At 42.0% G+C, this 17,182-nt stretch overlaps 4 protein-coding genes and 1 non-coding gene across 7 annotated transcripts; 3 read left to right on the forward strand and 2 right to left on the reverse strand.

The window, feature by feature from the left end:
- Positions 1 to 4,568: 4,568 nt before the first annotated feature.
- Positions 4,569 to 6,552, reverse strand: ccdc122 (coiled-coil domain containing 122). Its single transcript, XM_088369289.1, has 6 exons — positions 6,449 to 6,552; positions 6,110 to 6,219; positions 5,574 to 5,963; positions 5,404 to 5,520; positions 5,269 to 5,342; positions 4,569 to 5,171 (listed from the first exon to the last, which is right to left on the reverse strand). Exons 1-6 carry the CDS (start codon positions 6,471 to 6,473, stop codon positions 5,081 to 5,083), a joined length of 807 nt encoding a protein of 268 aa, XP_088225415.1. The 5' UTR covers positions 6,474 to 6,552; the 3' UTR covers positions 4,569 to 5,080.
- A 29-nt stretch (positions 6,553 to 6,581) lies between these two features.
- On the forward strand, positions 6,582 to 11,012 carry mtrf1 (mitochondrial translational release factor 1). Of its 2 annotated transcripts, none has more exons than XM_088369286.1 (10): positions 6,582 to 7,056; positions 7,269 to 7,369; positions 7,443 to 7,524; positions 7,607 to 7,714; positions 7,779 to 7,951; positions 8,016 to 8,133; positions 8,196 to 8,332; positions 8,437 to 8,535; positions 8,617 to 9,918; positions 10,392 to 11,012. In XM_088369286.1, exons 1-9 carry the CDS (start codon positions 6,690 to 6,692, stop codon positions 8,743 to 8,745), a joined length of 1,314 nt encoding a protein of 437 aa, XP_088225412.1. In that variant the 5' UTR covers positions 6,582 to 6,689; the 3' UTR covers positions 8,746 to 9,918; positions 10,392 to 11,012. The 2 variants fall into 2 exon arrangements, with proteins under 2 accessions (XP_088225412.1, XP_088225413.1); XM_088369287.1 differs by having other exon boundaries at positions 6,648 to 6,847.
- wbp4 (WW domain binding protein 4) lies at positions 8,806 to 11,375 on the reverse strand. Its single transcript, XM_088369288.1, has 10 exons — positions 11,218 to 11,375; positions 10,991 to 11,063; positions 10,842 to 10,904; positions 10,541 to 10,664; positions 10,270 to 10,464; positions 10,150 to 10,196; positions 9,994 to 10,069; positions 9,726 to 9,910; positions 9,458 to 9,651; positions 8,806 to 9,361 (listed from the first exon to the last, which is right to left on the reverse strand). Coding segments are annotated over exons 1-10 (1,155 nt in total). The 5' UTR covers positions 11,220 to 11,375; the 3' UTR covers positions 8,806 to 9,165.
- A 125-nt stretch (positions 11,376 to 11,500) lies between these two features.
- Positions 11,501 to 11,572, forward strand: trnae-uuc (transfer RNA glutamic acid (anticodon UUC)). The gene has a single exon. It is a non-coding gene; the product is annotated as a tRNA-Glu (tRNA).
- A 390-nt stretch (positions 11,573 to 11,962) lies between these two features.
- On the forward strand, positions 11,963 to 17,182 carry LOC148402849 (glycerol kinase). 2 transcript variants are annotated; one of them, XM_088369061.1, is made up of 21 exons: positions 11,963 to 12,190; positions 12,471 to 12,544; positions 12,618 to 12,724; positions 12,796 to 12,873; positions 12,939 to 13,018; positions 13,177 to 13,314; positions 13,379 to 13,488; positions 13,563 to 13,629; positions 13,772 to 13,789; positions 14,827 to 14,862; positions 14,935 to 15,002; positions 15,083 to 15,125; positions 15,203 to 15,283; positions 15,347 to 15,425; positions 15,489 to 15,585; positions 15,654 to 15,738; positions 15,813 to 15,933; positions 16,062 to 16,205; positions 16,272 to 16,358; positions 16,426 to 16,512; positions 16,583 to 17,182. In XM_088369061.1, exons 1-21 carry the CDS (start codon positions 12,098 to 12,100, stop codon positions 16,591 to 16,593), a joined length of 1,704 nt encoding a protein of 567 aa, XP_088225187.1. In that variant the 5' UTR covers positions 11,963 to 12,097; the 3' UTR covers positions 16,594 to 17,182. The 2 variants fall into 2 exon arrangements, with proteins under 2 accessions (XP_088225187.1, XP_088225188.1); XM_088369062.1 differs by lacking the exon at positions 13,772 to 13,789.

A 17,182-nucleotide genomic window follows, 5' to 3' on the forward strand; every position in this document is an offset into this window, starting at 1 on the left:
TTTTTGGAAGTTACTTGGTTCAAGAGTTCATACTTTTTTTTTTAATCTATAGATTTGCAAATATTTAGTCAATTTCACTTTGTCATGGGGTGTTGTGATTTTGGAATAAAGCAACATGAACAGATGGATATGTATAATGGCATATTATCATTATTTATTTATTCATTCATTTATTTTTAATATTAGTGGTATTATTGTCTTAAATCCAATTTCTTTGTCACCGACGCTTCAGTCTATGCCGTGGTCCTTATTACGCATGCGCATCACACACCAGAACGTTGAATCTCTGCGATTGGCTGCATAGGAACAAGCCTCCGTATAGATCGCGTGTTGGCCACGCCCCCAGGTCGCTCAATGTCACGTGGACCGTGCACGCTTATTTCTTGATCGGGAACGCGCCTCAGCACGCGAAGACGACACGTTTGGATTCGGATTCCAATGCACACTTAAGATTTGATTTGATCTATTTCGACATCATTCAAAGCCTACTGTCATTTATATTTGATAATAATATAATATAATATATATAATATAAATTTCTTAAGATGTATACCATAATCAGCAATATTAAAATAATAAAAGGCTTGCAATATTTCAGTTGATTTGTAATGAATCCACAATGTATGACATTTTTGTTTTTTGAATTGCATTACAGAATATAATGAACTTTTTCACAATATTCAAATTTTTGGAGACGGTTCTGTATAAATGAATCGGGAACTCTATTCCGAGTCAAAAACTAATAAAATAAAAAAGAAACATTTGTCAATTCTTACATTGTAATAGAAGATTATGCAAATTCCAAGCGGCCTGTGCTGAGCAATATACTGTCGAAGAAATGCTGACTTTGGTCTACCCTGACACATCTTGGTCTAATCTGCTCCAAGGATCATATACTGAGGGGGTCTGGCACTTTCGCAAATCCCATTTCATTGACAAAGGGTGTTTTCTTAAAGTGTGCTACTGCCGTGATCTACACGACGCACGTGGATTATCCCCAGCTAATGCTTGAGACACAAATAACATGGCGTGGAATTGTTGACAATGCATTGCCAACCTGAGCATATTTTACATTAACAACAAATTTCAGAAAACATCACAGGCACTTAATTATGCACAATTGTTTTGGTTGCCGCAATATGTTACTGGAGATGAACATTAATTGGAGATATTTTTCAGATCATTTCCACACCTGATAATCTCTAATGACACACTGGTTGAGAATCACTGATTTATTATGTATGACCTATTGTAGCAGACAAATAAAGATGTTCTCCCAAAATCAGCTTATCATCATCGCCTGGCCCTGACCTCCTGCTATGCAGTTTACAATGCTGAGCGAGCAGGTGGCTTTTCTGATTCCAGCCTGGACAGACCCCAACGAAGACAGATAATCCCAATAATCAGCGCATCGCCGACATGCTCCATTTATGCACACACAGGAACAGCACTGCTGCAAAATAAACAAAAATAATACTAAACTTTATTTAAAATGGCCTTAGACAAAGTGGATTTGAATTAGAAACAGTTTGGAACACAGATTCAGACAACGGCAAAAGAAAAAAAAGCCTTAAATCATCATTCAAGTTATTGATCCTCTTTTCTCAATGGCTACCGAGGAAGTTTTTGTTTACTAGTTGTGCCACCGGGATCATATCACGCCATTCCGGAAGGACGTGCGGCGTCACGGGGAAAAAGTCGATACCCATTATCGATAAGGACAGCGAATGCTGAGTCACTAGAGGGATGTTTTTATTCACAGCTCCATGCAAAATTAGCATAACAAGGATGTCAAGGTCAGTTGAGAACTGTGACACGAATTAAATCCAGTTCATCACGTGTCAGATTTTTTAGGCCAATGGCTGACGATTTGATCCGCCGGTGTCGTTGTTGTGAAAAGCGTGCAAGCCACACAAGTGCAGAACAAATCCGTGACTGTAAATATGCTGAGCTGCCGATGTGTCGCAATGAGAGCCTCACAAAAAATGTCCTTCCTCCTAAGTCTAGACCTTGCCACCTCCAAAAATAGCCTGACCTCCACTCGGGCGTCAGTGAGACGTCTTGCTGGAAAAGTTGTGCCATTCTGAAGCCATGAGTAAATTAATTTTCATCATTTTGAGATACCCAACGACCCTTCTGTCCACCTGCACTTTGCGACACAGCCACGAGAACTTGCAAAGCCTGTCGGAGAATCTCTCAAAACAACCTCCGACTTTGTGGCTAGATCATTTGACACAAGCGAGTGAAAACAAACGCTGACTTTCCCTAAAAGTATATTTATTCTGTAATCATGTTTCAACTCCACAAACAAGCCTGCTCTCAATAGATTATTTTTGTCGTTTGACGTAGTTGCTTCCACTGGTTGATAACGACGAATACTAAACTCTGATCATTTAAAAAAAAAAAGTTTTCTTCTGTCTTTGAATCCTTCCTGTCCTTGAACAATCATCTGGCCTGTGAGTCCTACCACGCAAATATAAACATTGGCTTTCACTGCTTCCTGTTTGTCAGCTATTTTTGTGTCGGTGGGATAAATAAGTGAACAAGGACATCAAAATGTCACCTCCATATTTTGGAATTTAGAGTCTATGTAGCTGGAAATTGGTGGTTGTGAATGTAGCCAATGACTTACAAAACTGGCAATAAGCACGAAATTGAAAAATCATGAGTTTGACAAATAAGCCCCAAAAATATTGCTCATCACACGTTTTCATGGTGGCTTCATAAAAATACTTCCTTGACCTTGTGGAGGTTTATCAAGTCTTGATGAGTCTTTCAATCAGAAGCGCACAATGTAGGACAGTTAATCAACACATGCTGAGTCAATATTTAGGTCAACACCACCGTAGACAATGTAATATGGCAATGCCCACCCCACCCTAACCCTAACCCTAACCCCCTCCCCCCCCACCATGAGCACTCACACTTAAAGCTTTGAGAAGCACAGGATGTTCCAGCGCAATCCGGACTCACACACACAAACACTCATCCGACTTGTGTTTGCTGCCTGGATTACACGAGCCATAAAAGCACACGTACAATTTTATTTTTAGAAATACTAGTTTTGCTCGTGTCCGAATTTTCAGGGTTGATTTTCATGCTTTGTGTGGCAAGAATTTGAATGACATGGCATTTGTGTAAAGTTTAAAAAAGAAAAAAGAATATATCATCAGTGTTTTCTGGAAAAATTAGGATGTGTGTGTGTAAAAAAGTCAATGTTTTGCATACCCACTGAGATATCATTGCCCATGGCCCCCCCAAGGAAAAAAAAAAAAATCCTAGCTCCGCCAGTGACTGTGACATTTGTGATGTGTGACGACAATAAGCTGTTAATAAGTTAACAACATCACAAAATTGTCAGTTTCATGCACCCCAATTTGGAAAATAATCCCACCAATGCAAAATATTAGGATACAGAGATGCAAACCCAGATTGATGCCTCAAATTCCTTCAGAATTGAGCATACCTTTGTTCTCTCTATCAGGCAGGAAATAAGCTTTTTTTTTTTTGCTTGCTAGCGTAGACAATCCAGGAAGTGATGCTCCTCCCACTAGCTGTCCTACTTTTTGACATCAAATGATCCTCTTCCTAGTTTGTATTTTGTGGCATGAAAGGCATCCCACTGTTGTCTGTTCCTTACACCCGAAATTATATATTTGTGAATACAGTTGATTTCCTAACTCACCTTTTAATGATGCATGTTGGTTGTAAAATTTTTGGCTCTTTATTTCTCTCATCGTCATAGTGAGTCAGCCGAAGAAAAAATGCACTATGACTCACACAATTACAGTTGTTATAAAAGAAAGCTCCCTTGTTGGGTCAAAGGTGAGGCCTTGGCAGGCTGCAACCAGGCCTATCAAGGAGCAGCGGGAACAATTAAGTCCAGTGCTTATCGGAGCTGCACCCATTCGAAAAATCCAGCTGATGCGGTTTCCGGGCATGAAAGCAACGGACAACCCTCGTTGACTGGGAAGGTCAGTGGCGGGATTAACAAAAATAATAGCACATATTAACTCATTCATGCCAGCGTCTATAGCTGTCGATGGCAGGGAATTAATTAATTGAACAAATCTGGTGTAATAAGGGGAAATTGTGGAATTTTACGGGTTGGGCCTCAACAGGATGGAGTGGGATAGTGCTGTCAGATCTGAGTGCTTTAATGAGGGCAAGCCAAAAAGAGGCACGGTATAGCTAGCAGCTGGATCCACTCCAACAATGCACCATTCAGGAAATGCCCCCCACCCCCAATTTTTTTTTTTTTGCTAGAATAAGATATTAAAAACCGGCACTTGTATTTATTTACACAACTGGTACATTGACTGTCCTATTAAAGCTGCAGGTGCAAGAGCAACCACAATAATAGATTTTTTTTGTATTCTTTTTTTTATTCAATGAGGGAAGCCAATTGAGAACACTTTCTCATTTACAATGGCGACCTGGATAATTTATTGTGATTCAATCTAACATCAAATCTTGCCTTCATAAAGATGATCTTGATTAAAATGTGATTAATCCGTCTTACACTTCTCAATTTAAAAAAATAAAAACAGAATAGCATGAATACAATGTGCATTAAAGTAACGCTGAAACTTTATTGTATTTTTACAGAACAGAACAAAGAACCCATATAAGCGTTTTGACAGTAATGTGCAGAAACGGCAATTCTATTAATTATTGCAATTTAGTTTTTGCGATATGCTCGACGTGGCACAATCTTGTTAGCCTGCAAGTGGGACTGTCACTTCGCTTTGTACCAGGCGAACCATTCAGGCGGAAGCTGGAACAGTGTGTACCAAAAACATATCGACAGTTGAAGCTTTTGTTCGGATTGCTGTGGTTCCGATGAGCTGATGAAAAAAAAAAATCCTGTTTAATTCGTTCAGAGACAAAATGTATTCTGGGCATATCGATGTAAAACAATATTCAGCAATAACAAGCAAATATATATTGTAGATATTTAAACGCGATCGAATATTAGTCACGTCAGGGTTTTGACCGTATTAGATGATGCATTTATTTGACATTACTGCCCTCTGCTGGTTGGTTGTCGTAACAACTCGTGCTACATGCCAAATTTGATTTAACACTGAGCAGAGTCATTGGACGATCCCAGCTGCCTTTGGAGCTCAGCTTTCCGTCTCTCCATCTGGTTGATATCTCTGGTCAGTAGCCTGCATAGATCAGGGACAAATCGGTGAAACTCCAACATGCAGGTAAAACAAAAATAATATTAAAAAAACTTGAAGAAATGCTCTATTAAGTCTTTACCTGCGGGCAGCCTGGGTCTTGCTGATTTGACAGTGAAGGTGTTTGCTGATGGCGTCAAAGCGCTTGGTTTGCCCCTAAGACAAGTGTAAATACACTGAATACTTTGGGTAGCCTTGAATGTTTCTTTCGCCCTACCTCAATGTCTTGCTTGATCTGAGCATGGGTCTCCAATTCTTTCTGAAGACTTTCCCTCTTCTGCACTATATTTTTCATCATTTCTTCAATCTCCACTCTCAATGCAGCAATCTCTCTCTGGAAAGATAAAATCCAGCTATGTGGAAATAAACCCAATTGTACAAATTTACCTTTGCTGATTGGACATTGACTCCATGTGGATTTTTTAAATCCTCCTTCAGCTCCTCCTTGGCCTTCTTTAGATTCTGGACAAGTGTCCTCTTCTCTTCGCAAGTATCAGTCTGGCCCACCGCACGCAGAACCGCCTGCCTGTGGTCCTCCATCTTTTTTCGATAAAGGTCAAACTGAGCCCGTTGCCTGCAGGCCTTCTCCTCCCCTTCATTTATTTGCTCCAGGAGTTTGGTGTTTTCCACTGTGATGGAGGCACATTGGTCACGTTCAGCCTGCAGCTTCTGCTCTAATTGTATCATGTCGTCCTCCACGATAAGGAGGTCCCTTGCTGTATGTTTCAGCTTCTTCTCAGCCTCATCGCTTTTCTTCTGCACGTCCAATAGAGTCACCTGATAAAACCGAACTCTATTCAAATACATCCAGATATATTCTTTTATTCATTGCAACTAAAATGAATCATTTTAATTATCATGATTGACTGAAAACAAATATTGAGGGGAAAAAAATACTAAAAATATATTTTTTAAAGGTGAACCTGTAGGGTTTTGAGAGTCTCGTTTTCTTTTTGTAGGATTTCAGTCTCTATGATGTTTCGTTGGTTAATATTTTCCAGGACTTGGTCTACTGACAATTGACTCTGAACTCCTGAAAGTTAGATAGGAACAAAGTATTAATTTTTTTCTAAATGGAAAGATAATGTCCATAAAAGGAACAATATCAAATTTAGCATTGTGATTAGAAGGTAAAATGAATGCTAGCGCTAGTAGATGGCAATGCTAATATTGAAAAATAACTTCTTATTTTTTAAAAGAAGATAGAATATTGATTAAATTCTCAAAATGTGTGTAATATTAATTTGTATTTGGTCTCATACCAGCACAGGTGGAAGGATTTGACATTTTATCATCAGCTAGATGAGTTTTTCTCTCAAGGGCCCAAAATTGCCGGTGAAACTACGTCCGCAATAAAACTACAGCTCCCAGAATACTTTGCGGTGGCATGCCCCTTCATTTGCCAAACTACTTCCGGGTTACCAATGCCATGTTTCTGTTTGTTATTGAAGCTGTTGTGATTTTACTCATCACTTTCATGTCCGCTAAAAACTATACTGCCAAATGTTTTCTTGTAGTTTGTCCCGCCTGCGTACCGTCTTACCCCGCGTAGTATACAACAACCTTAAAAGAGGACGACGGAGGACAATATCAAGTGTGACAGTTGGAAAGGCACAACGCCATGTTGGTACATTGGAGACAAGGCGGTTCTTTCACGGCTTGTACGAAAACGATTCTGTTCGAACTTATGTCCGACAGCTCATGGACTATCACAAAAGCCTTGACCAGAAGTTGCACCGCTCAAACGTGAACGAAGCTGACAGGAAATTGATGGTGAAGAAGTACACTGAGCTGCTACCTTTGGCAAATGTCTTTTATAATGTTGAACAAGCGGTTAAAGATCTTGACGAAGTTCGGTCCATTTTGCATTGTAAGTAAAAAATGGTCAAATATTCATAAAAAAGATATTAAAAGTGAAGACAATTTGCAATTCGAGTAATGACACACAATTTGTCTTCGCAGTCCACACAAAATGATGTGGCGGGCCGTATCTGACCCCCGGGCCTTGAGTTTGACACCTATGGCAAATGTCGTACTTTTTCGACTATATTCACACGACATTTTTTCTCCCTATGACTGTAGCCCCGGTTGGGTCCAAAGATGAAGAAGCAGAACAGTTTGCTCAGCTGCTGAAAGAAGAGGAAGCTCTCATCGCAGACAGGATTTCACTCTTAAAGGAAGAGGTACAGTAGGCTGAGCAAATGTACTCCTGTCGAATATTCAATGCTTGAGTATATTCTCGCTTTTGCTCTCTAGTTAATCAAAACTCTCTTGCCGACTGACCCTCTGGACTCTAGTAACGTTTTCCTGGAAGTCGTTTCAGGACGAACAACTGGAGGTTTGTGAATTCTCATTTATGGCTCAGTTGTATTTATGAAACATGCACTTAGAAGAAGTTTTTTTTTTTCTGTTTTTTTTAGGTGATATATGTCAACAATTCACCAGAGAAATGTTTGACATGTACCAGGGTTTTGCCGCTTACAAGAAGTGGGATTTTGAGATGTTGAATTACACTCCGGCAGAATACGGTGGGTTTACTATATTCTGTATATATTTCGCATGCTGAGATACACTGAAGAACTTTTTCCTCAGGTGGTTTGCATCACGCAGCCGCACAGATAGCCGGGGAGAACGTGTACAGACATCTGAAGCATGAGGGGGGGACGCATCGGGTGCAGAGGATTCCCGAGGTGGGCCTTTCCTCCCGGATGCAGCGTATCCACACGGGAACCATGACTGTCATCATCCTGCCTCAACCTGTTGAGGTAACTCCTCAGTAGCTCCTTCAACGGCTTCACGACGACGGATTGATCTTAACGTGCGCTCCAGGTTGATGTCAGCATCGACCCGAACGAGCTGCGTGTGGACACCTTCAGATCTCGAGGTGCCGGGGGTCAAAGTGTCAATACGACCGATAGCGCGGTGCGCATCGTTCACCTTCCTTCGGGTACGCCATTACGACGACTGCCAAGCTTCTCCAGACTTGTAATTGCGGTATTTCCTTTTCAGGTGTCACAGCAGAGTGTCAGCAGACCCGCTCTCAACTGAAGAACAGAGAAACTGCCATGCGTGTGCTGAAGGCCCGCCTCTACCAGAGATTGATGAGTAAAGAGACGGAGCAGAAGAATTTGGCACGGAAGCAGCAGGCAAGCTAACTCCAATTTCTCATTCGGGTTTTGTCGGACTGAATGAACTTAATTCAAAGCGAGTTTGTATTTGTAACATCTAGCGTGTGTCGTGTCCACGGCAGGTGGGAACACGCTCGCAGTCCGAGAGGATCCGGACCTACAACTTCAGCCAGGATCGTGTCACTGACCACCGCAATGGCTACATTTGCAGGGACATTAAGGTTAGCGACAGACTTTAAAAAGAAAGTCACCCCAGGGACGACGTCAGTCATGTTTCTACATGTTCTTCACGTCCACGTCAGGAGTTCATGCGAGGGGGCGAGGCACTCGATGATCTCATCACTGGCGTACTGGAAGAAGCAGAAAGGGAGGCGCTTCTGGACTTGGTGGCCAACAGCAGAAGCAGCAGCGCCTATTCTTCTGCAGACTGACCCACATTGCCGTCGAGTTCGGGTTTGATGGTTTTCAACAATATCGAAAAAGACGTGTCGTGTCGTCACACTGTCTTTATTTTTACATCGCAGGTTTTGCTTGTGGAAATTTTTATTATTTGCAGTTTACTGTACATTGATTATGCCTGTGATTAAATTATTTTCCCTAAAATAATGTGATTACAGTATTTTCCCTAAAATAATATAATTAAGAACCTTTTCTCAGTAAGAAATGGTTACAATTAATATTTGGGAAGCATTTTTATGTAAAAGGTGTCTTGTTTATTATTAACTTTGTACAACCTGTCCCAAGTGGTCACAAGCTGCCAGCTGATCTGTACATCTTCAAAAGTAAGTCAAATGAAACTGATAATTAGACTCATTTACGATTCACCAAACTAAAAAGAAAAAAATTTGTGGCTAGTCATCATTGTCTCTCTGTCGAAAGCTTCTGGATTTTCCGTTCTGTGTTTTGCTTTTCTTGAAAGAAGTGCTTCCGCCTTCCATTCCCAGTGACGTGATGATGCGCTCCTTGAACTTGGGTTTCGGTTCCGGCGGCAACTCTGTCATTACAATCTCCTCGTCTACTTTAGGCAATTGTAAGTCCACGTTGGCGCTGGGGAGAGAAAAAGAGAACAGAGATAAGGTACTGAAATGATTCATGTAAAAGTCAAGACAGGTCCAGCTGCTGAATTCTGAATGGCACACGTACTATGGATCCTTCTCCTCCTTGATCCGTTCCCAAGCCCCGTAAGGGTTCTGCGATTTTGGCCTCTTTGCTTTTGTCACCTCTTCCTCTTTTATCACTATGGGTTCACTTTGGATCTCCTCTTGCTTCTCCTCCTTGACATCCTCTTGAGGCATATTGTTGCTTGTTTGGTCATCTTCTCCCTCTGCTTTCCTTTTCTGAAATAACCCATCAGGAAATTTGACGACAAGAGTGAGATAAATTGAATGTTCTTCATCGTTATTGTTCTTACCCTAAAGCTATCTTCTGGGACGACGGACGGCAAGCTAGGTCTTTCAGTCACTTCTTCGCTCTGCGACAACTGAGCCTCCTGACAGTCGTCTCCAGCAAGTTCCTCCTGAAGTGTTTTGTCACTGCCAGATGCCAAGCTGGATTCGGGAGTTTCATTGGGGTCTTTTGGCTTTTCCCATCTGGACTCTTGAGAGGTGAGACAAATGTGACCAAACGAGATGAAAATTAACTGACCGTTTGAGTTTATATACAATATATAAATATACAACCTCCTGTTTGTGTGTTGTACCAATATCCATATCCTTCAGGGCTGACACTTTCCATCCAAACACTACCTGAAGCGCTCTAGGAAAAAAAAAAAAAGAGCAATCAGATAAAATTGCATTTATAAAGAATGTTGAAGCAAAATACAAAACTTTAAGCACCGAGTTTGAGCTGCCCCGGTAGCCTTTGGGTTTGTCCCACTGAGAGTCTGTGGCAAAATAAATAAATCAAGACTTAGTGAGAGGACATGGCACAAAAAAAAGACCTCTGATCATGCTCACCTCCAGTTATGGTGTTGTAATAATATTTGTTTCCGTCATCTGTCTGTACTTCAACCCAACACAGATTTTGCTCCCCATATGACTTTTTGGGTTTCTCTGTGTTCTTTTGATATTTTTTCCAGTATGGTGGTGGCTCGCACAATACTATGGGAGGTGCTTTAGGCTTTGGCAGTACTGCGGCTGAGGCACAAGGACCTGAAACAAGAAAACACTTTTTTGAACATGTTTTATATAGAGCTGATATTTTCCCCATAATTCCACACACAGTTACCTGACTCCATTTCCAGTCTTTTCAGGTCTTCCTCATATGCCTTCAGTGCAGCCTCCTCCATCGCTGCAAACTGTTTCGATTTACGGTTTTCTTGCTTCGCTTGTTGGACACTCTTCTTTTTAATCTACGAGCACAGAAAGTTAATGTAACCAATAAGATGTAAGACTTCTCAGTCTGGTTCTTATCTCTTCTGCCAGTGATGATGGTGATGCCAAAACTAATTTTTCATAGCTGCTGGTATTCCAACAAAGTTTACACAAATGTTACTTATTGATTAAAATACAAAAAATAAATATAATACCTCGGAAATTTTGGCTGCCACATTTTCTTTGTGATTCTTCCCTCTTTCGTGAAATTCGATGCTCTGCAATGCAAAATAAACTTGAAGACTTGAGAGCATCTCATGGACACTGTCATCGGCAATACACAAATAAAATGAAGGTCACTTACGGGTTTATTGTCGGCAATCCAACACTTGCAGTATTGGCAAAATTTCCTCGGTTGTGACTTCCAGTAGTCAGCCCTGAAAGTAAAAAGGGAAAAGATTAACACCCTACGCTTGAATGTAGCCTTGACAGCTATGTGGCTAATTGCAAAAATATAAATAAATATTCCCTGAAGCCTAACCCTGGGTTATTTCTACCATACACGTTGAATATTAGACAGTTGATACTCACATTGTCGTATTTGAGTGAGACTGTAAGGCAGGAATGAGTTAAAACAAAGAAAACGAGACTTGTGCTGTATACATTTGAACAACACCGTCCATTACTGATGACGTCATCACCCAGCGCCTGTACCCACATGTACGGTCACGGCATAGCTCGATATATGTACCTGCGTGTGATATTACATAGACAAATCAATGCGTAGGTACAGCGTAAAAGAATAAAACATTTAAGTGCAATGATATATATTTTTTTATTTTATAATACATAAAGAATCCATCAGGCTTCAACGTCCCATATGGTCTAGCGGTTAGGATTCCTGGTTTTCACCCAGGCGGCCCGGGTTCGACTCCCGGTATGGGAACACGTTTTTTTGTCCATTATGAAAATTATCGTTGGAATAATCTTCCGGCCTATTGAAATCAATCTCAAAATGAATTTTCAAAGTACTGACGTTGTGAAAAGTGCGCTAAAAAATATTCGACATCGCCAGTATAAAGTGGCATCATGGTAACTTCCGGTCGGCGTGTGAAGTGGTTATGCAATATGACATTTCCGGCAGGAATGATTAAAACGTGACCGAGCAAAATGCTCAATATAAAAATACTTAACTATAATTATACATGTTTAATTATTGGACATTTTTTATCTATCTATCCATTTATCCATCCACCTATTTGAGATTGTTACACAGTCTCCATATCTCTATCGATTTACAGTATCTGTAACAAACAAATCCGAGCTGTTAGGGCTTTGACGTCATCACCAGGCGCCGAAGAGACGAAAAAGGTTGGTGCCTGGCTACACGCCCTTTTGAATTGTCCTGTAGCTGGAGTAGGGCAACCGGGTTTGGGTCCAACTGCGGGGCTTCGGTGCTGCGGGGCTCCCCATGATCAGCACCATGGCTGGGTCGTCACACCGCGTCACGCTCGGGCCGCTGGTTGCTGCCATCGACCAGGGCACCAGTTCCACACGGTTCTTGGTAAGACTGACCAAATGACAAGCGGACACGAGTGGCTTAACCTTATTTTTAATTCTTGGCCATACGTATCACAGAAGGGGCTGAAAATATTAAATAATTATAAGTAAAACTCAGCCCTCCACGTATTTGCTTGAAAATCAAAGTCATACAAATATGATAACTGAATAAAATCCAATGTGACGTCAGAACGTTCGGCAGTGTGCAAGAAGTGTAACTCCCAGTCCAAATGTTTTCCAAGGTGCTGTGGCACTAAATATGAATATGTGTGCTCTTTTGGTAGGTGTTCAATTCCAAAACGGCAGAACTCCTCAGCCATCACCAGGTGGAGATAAAACAGAGCTTCCCCAAAGAAGGGTCAGTGTGTGCTCAAATCCTCCAGAATGAAGAATTCAAATCCTGAATTGTGTGTTTTTTTGGTGCCTCTCAGATGGGTGGAGGAAGACCCCAAAGAAATTTTGCAGTCTGTGTATGAGTGCATGGAGCGCACATGTGAAAAGCTCACGCAACTCAATATCGACATCGCAAATATTAAAGGTATGCAGCGCTGGGACTCTTGTAAGTAAATTTTGCACATTGAGTGACATTTTCATTTTGTTTCTTCCCAGCGATTGGAGTGACCAACCAAAGAGAAACCACGCTCGTTTGGGACAAAGAAACCGGGGAGCCGCTGTACAACGCAATCGGTAACGTTTCTATCCTTACTGTGAAAAAAAAAACAACTTACCAGTATTTATTTCTTATTTTCCAGTTTGGCTTGACCTGCGGACTCAATCCACAGTTGAGAGTCTGATCAACAAAACACCAGGGAGGAATAAAAACCACTTGAAGGTGAAAACCTCACTTAGCGTTTTTCTGGTGTCCTTTCTTCACCCATCCCTAATTGTGATATTTTTAGTTCTTAAAAATTGACCCAGAGACAGAATAGATGTGTTATGAAAAGGTAGAAGAACGTAAATTGATCCCCCTCCTTTTTTTCCACCATCTAGCATAAAACAGGCCTCCCCATCAGCACTTACTTCAGCGCGGTGAAACTTCGCTGGTTGATGGACAATGTCGACGACGTTCACAAAGCTGTGCTTTGTCACCGCGCCATGTTTGGCACCGTGGACTCTTGGCTCATTTGGGTGAGACGTTTGTCTGTCGGTTATCTTTCTTTTCTGGTTCAAAGAAGGTGAAATTATTCTTCAGTGTTTAACCGGAGGCAAATCCGGAGGGGTCCACTGCACCGATGTGACCAATGCCAGCCGGACTATGTTGTTCAACATTCACACAATGGACTGGGACCCGGAGCTGTGCAAGTATGACACCTAGTGGTCGCATGTGTCAGTGCACCACGATCCCTTCACTTGTGCTTTTTCTTGATCCCAATCAGATATTTTGGCATCCCAATGGAGATTCTGCCCCGAGTGAGAAGTTCTTCTGAAATCTACGGCCTCATGGTGAGCCATCATCACAAATCTTTTTTTTTTTAAATATTGCCAGGCCGAAATAACCAGAGCTGTTGCGAGTGCATGAACGTTGTCTGAGAAACTCTTGTCGGCATTATTTTGTGTGCCATTGTCTCCCCTCTCTCACCGGTAGAAAATAAGTTCTAGCTGGGTAAGTCATTTTGTAACTCGCCATTTTCCTCATCGCGCTAAAGTTAGTCACCCGGCCGCTTCCGTTCCGCAAGCTCATTTCCAACTTCTATTGCTGAGCTAGTTGGCTGGCGCAATTTTGAAGAATGCAAAATGTGCCATTCTAATTGAATGTAAACATTCTTACGCTGCCATTTGGAAATGGGCTGTTTCGCTTTGCTTCTCATGTGACCTGACGCTCGCCATCTTCTGCACGAATAAATCTCTTCACTCCTTCAACGCACCTCACAAAGGAGTGAAGACATTGATCCATGTCCACTTGAACACTGCTCTGTTCAAAAATGTATCCTTGTCCCTGCGCTTTATTTTTTTCTGATAAGATGATATTTTTGTTTATTTGTTGAATATTTTACAAGAATTTATTTTGCTGGGCATTTTCCGAGATATTCCTTGTTAAAATTGAACATTGTTTGTGGGGAAAGCGAGAGCTCATACAACCTGCGCTATTTAAATCAATATCACCATAAAGTGCCTTTGAGACGTCCCTCAACATTTTCCATTGAACTTCATATTTATTCTATAAAGTAGATTTTTTACTCTTTCAATTGCATATTGCTTAAACACCCCATTCACTTGAAATAAATGAATCAATAAACCGCATTTGACAATGTACAAAGTTATAAGTGAATTTGCTGACATCCAACTACACACAAATGATGGCAAATTATAAAATGGTGTATTTTTTTTCCAAACTCAAAACTTGTATAACTAAAGAATTGTGATGAGGACACCAGTGGCACCGTATAGCGATATGAACGTTTTTAATATTGCTTTATTTTAATATTGATTTATTATTTGCCTCAATGTGGTCAAATAATCTGGGCAAGGTGGTTTCACATGAGCACCAAAGTTTTGTGTTTGAGCATTTTCGCAATAGAATGGACCTGGGCCTTTCATTCAATGTCACCCGTGAATGTGCTTTAGTCTATTATTATTATTAATTAGTGACAAGAAATAAACGACAGTCCTCTCAATAAATGTTCTGTGATCGTTTGGCAGAAATCAGGAGCGCTTTCTGGCATTCCCATTTCAGGGGTAAGTATTTATTTTATTTTTTCAGCCCATGCAAATGGCCGCCAATGTGATGCTTGTGCTTTTCCTCGTTAGTGTCTTGGCGATCAATCGGCAGCGTTGGTTGGGCAGATGTGCTTCCAGGACGGGCAAGCCAAAAACACGTAAGTGCGCACGCCATGTGGCTAAGATTAAAAAATATATATATTTTACCCAAGTAACATTGTTCCATTTTGTGTTCTAGGTATGGAACAGGCTGCTTTTTGCTACGCAACACTGGCCCCAAGGTGTCGCCACTGAGCTGCAAATGTCTGGAGCTTGTCGTGTTGCCCTCAATATTGAGCAGCTGTGTTTTTTTTTGCAGCCTGTCATGTCCGAGCACGGGCTTCTCACCACCGTGGCTTACAAACTGGGTCGAGACAAACCCGCCTGCTACGCCTTAGAGGTACCAGGAAGACAATTGTTCCGTTTTGCATCCTTGTCCCACACCGTGTGTCGTTCTCGCCAGGGTTCCGTGGCCATCGCGGGAGCCGTGGTCCGTTGGCTGCAGGACAATCTCGGCATCATCCAGTCGTCCGAGGAGCTCGGTATGTCGTTTGATATCGGATATCGAGAGTTCGTCGTACAACGTGTATTATTTTTGTGCGCAGAGAAATTGGCCGCGTCGGTCGGGACATCCTACGGTTGTTATTTTGTTCCAGCTTTCTCGGGTCTTTATGCGCCGTACTGGGAGCCCAGTGCGAGAGGGTAGGACCCAGTTTGGAACACGCTTGAGCGAGACTTTTTTGGTGACGGACATTTTCTTTGTGCCACAGGGTCATTTGCGGCTTGACCCAGTTTACAAATAAGAGTCACCTCGCTTTCGCCGCGTTGGAAGCCGTCTGCTTCCAGACACGAGAGGTGCCCACACACACTGGAACCCTTTTGCTCTTGCTCTTTTGAAGTTGAGCTCCCATTTTTTTTTTTTTTTGCAGATTCTGGACGCCATGAATCAGGACAGCGGCATCCCACTCACCCAGCTGCAGGTGGACGGGGGTATGACGTCCAACAGGTTGCTGATGCAGCTACAAGCCGACATACTCTGCATCCCCGTCGGTAGGCCTCGCCTTCGCCCTCCGCATACTCGTCGTCACCCTTTGACCCCAACCATGTGAATGTTTTTTGTCTTTAGTTTTCATTTGTCTTTAGTTTGCAAATAATCCCCTTTCTTAATTTCCCCTCAGTGAAACCATCCATGCCGGAGACCACCGCTCTGGGCGCAGCGATGGCGGCCGGCGCAGCGGAGGGCGTGAGCGTGTGGAGTTTGAACCCGGACGACTTGAGCGAAGTCACGTCGGAGAAGTTTGAGCCTCAGATCAACCCTGAAGGTATGTTTTCAAAAAGTCCACTCCGCTGTCCATGATGTGACGTTTTTCCACACGTGTGTTCGGCAGAAAGCGAGTTTCGCTACGCCCGCTGGAAGAAAGCCGTTCAGAAGTCAATGAACTGGGAGACCACCGAGCTTCCCACGAACGGAAATGGTAGGGCGGTTGGATTTGATTGGGAGGCTCCTCACTGTGACTCGAACGCTTGTTATCTGGTGGTCAGGTGAATGCAGCATCTTCTGTAGTACCCCGCTGGGCTTCTACATCATGGGCAGCATGCTGATGCTCATTGGAGCCAATTACATCGCAGGTGAGTGTCCGTCTGTTTCATCATGAGAGCGATCGGGGAAATTCCTGAACTTTTTTTGTGTTATCTCAAGGGCGCAACTAGTCTCCTGGCAGCCAGCGAGGACAAAGACCTACTGTTGATTATGCCCCCCTCCCCTCCACTCCACAACTGACAATTAATGGGACCTTCCCTGTATTTTATTTCTGAACTATAGCGGGAGTACGTATGCAGTTTGTGTTTTTCTTACTGTTTTATGAGCTTGCTTACTGCCAGGTGACTCTTGAGCCAGTTTCGGTACATGATGAATTCTGCTTCTTCATTGTTTCCCCAAATTGGCATTTTTCTTCCAAGTATTTTTTGTGCACTTTATACGGTCTTTTAGTTTTTTTTTTTTGGGGGGGGTACGAAGTCTATATGTTTTTCTATTGGAAAAATTCTATTTATGTGGAATCCTCTCGTGAGCGGAATGGAATTCTTTTGTACACTTGAATCCCGTCGCTCCAAAATCGATGAACAGAAAGCACTTGTTGAAAGAATGTAGGTCAGTGTTTGTATCTAAAAAAATGTAAAAAGTAAACATTGTAGACTGGGCCCCAAAATGGAACAATGTGTCAGGAGGGTGGACAATACAGTCATGTCTCACTTTCCCTCACTATGATCCAAAATCATAAATAAAATTGGCTCTAATATA

Source organism: Syngnathus floridae, chromosome 2, assembly GCF_059516105.1.
Source record: "Syngnathus floridae isolate MCC-2025c chromosome 2, RoL_Sflo_1.0, whole genome shotgun sequence".
Lineage (NCBI taxonomy): Eukaryota > Metazoa > Chordata > Actinopteri > Syngnathiformes > Syngnathidae > Syngnathus > Syngnathus floridae.

Excerpts from the sequence above, each read along its gene's own strand:
- wbp4 (XM_088369288.1), bottom strand. Across the intron at positions 10,665-10,841 it reads TGGCAGCCAAAATTTCCGAG|ATTAAAAAGAAGAGTGTCCA; the intron begins GTATTATATTTA and ends CTGTGCTCGTAG. Across the intron at positions 10,070-10,149 it reads ACCGGGGCAGCTCAAACTCG|AGCGCTTCAGGTAGTGTTTG; the intron begins GTGCTTAAAGTT and ends TTTTTTTCCTAG.
- mtrf1 (XM_088369286.1), top strand. The coding sequence starts at position 6,690 with ATGTTTTCTTGTAGTTTGTCCCGCCTGCGTACCGTCTTACCCCGCGTA. Across the intron at positions 7,057-7,268 it reads AGTTCGGTCCATTTTGCATT|CCCCGGTTGGGTCCAAAGAT; the intron begins GTAAGTAAAAAA and ends CTATGACTGTAG. Across the intron at positions 8,333-8,436 it reads ATTTGGCACGGAAGCAGCAG|GTGGGAACACGCTCGCAGTC; the intron begins GCAAGCTAACTC and ends TGTCCACGGCAG.
- LOC148402849 (XM_088369061.1), top strand. The coding sequence starts at position 12,098 with ATGATCAGCACCATGGCTGGGTCGTCACACCGCGTCACGCTCGGGCCG. Across the intron at positions 12,725-12,795 it reads CGACATCGCAAATATTAAAG|CGATTGGAGTGACCAACCAA; the intron begins GTATGCAGCGCT and ends GTTTCTTCCCAG. Across the intron at positions 15,426-15,488 it reads CCAGTCGTCCGAGGAGCTCG|AGAAATTGGCCGCGTCGGTC; the intron begins GTATGTCGTTTG and ends TTTTGTGCGCAG.
- ccdc122 (XM_088369289.1), bottom strand. The coding sequence starts at position 6,473 with ATGTCAAATCCTTCCACCTGTGCTG. Across the intron at positions 6,220-6,448 it reads AAATCCTTCCACCTGTGCTG|GAGTTCAGAGTCAATTGTCA; the intron begins GTATGAGACCAA and ends TCTAACTTTCAG. Across the intron at positions 5,964-6,109 it reads AGACTCTCAAAACCCTACAG|GTGACTCTATTGGACGTGCA; the intron begins GTTCACCTTTAA and ends CGGTTTTATCAG.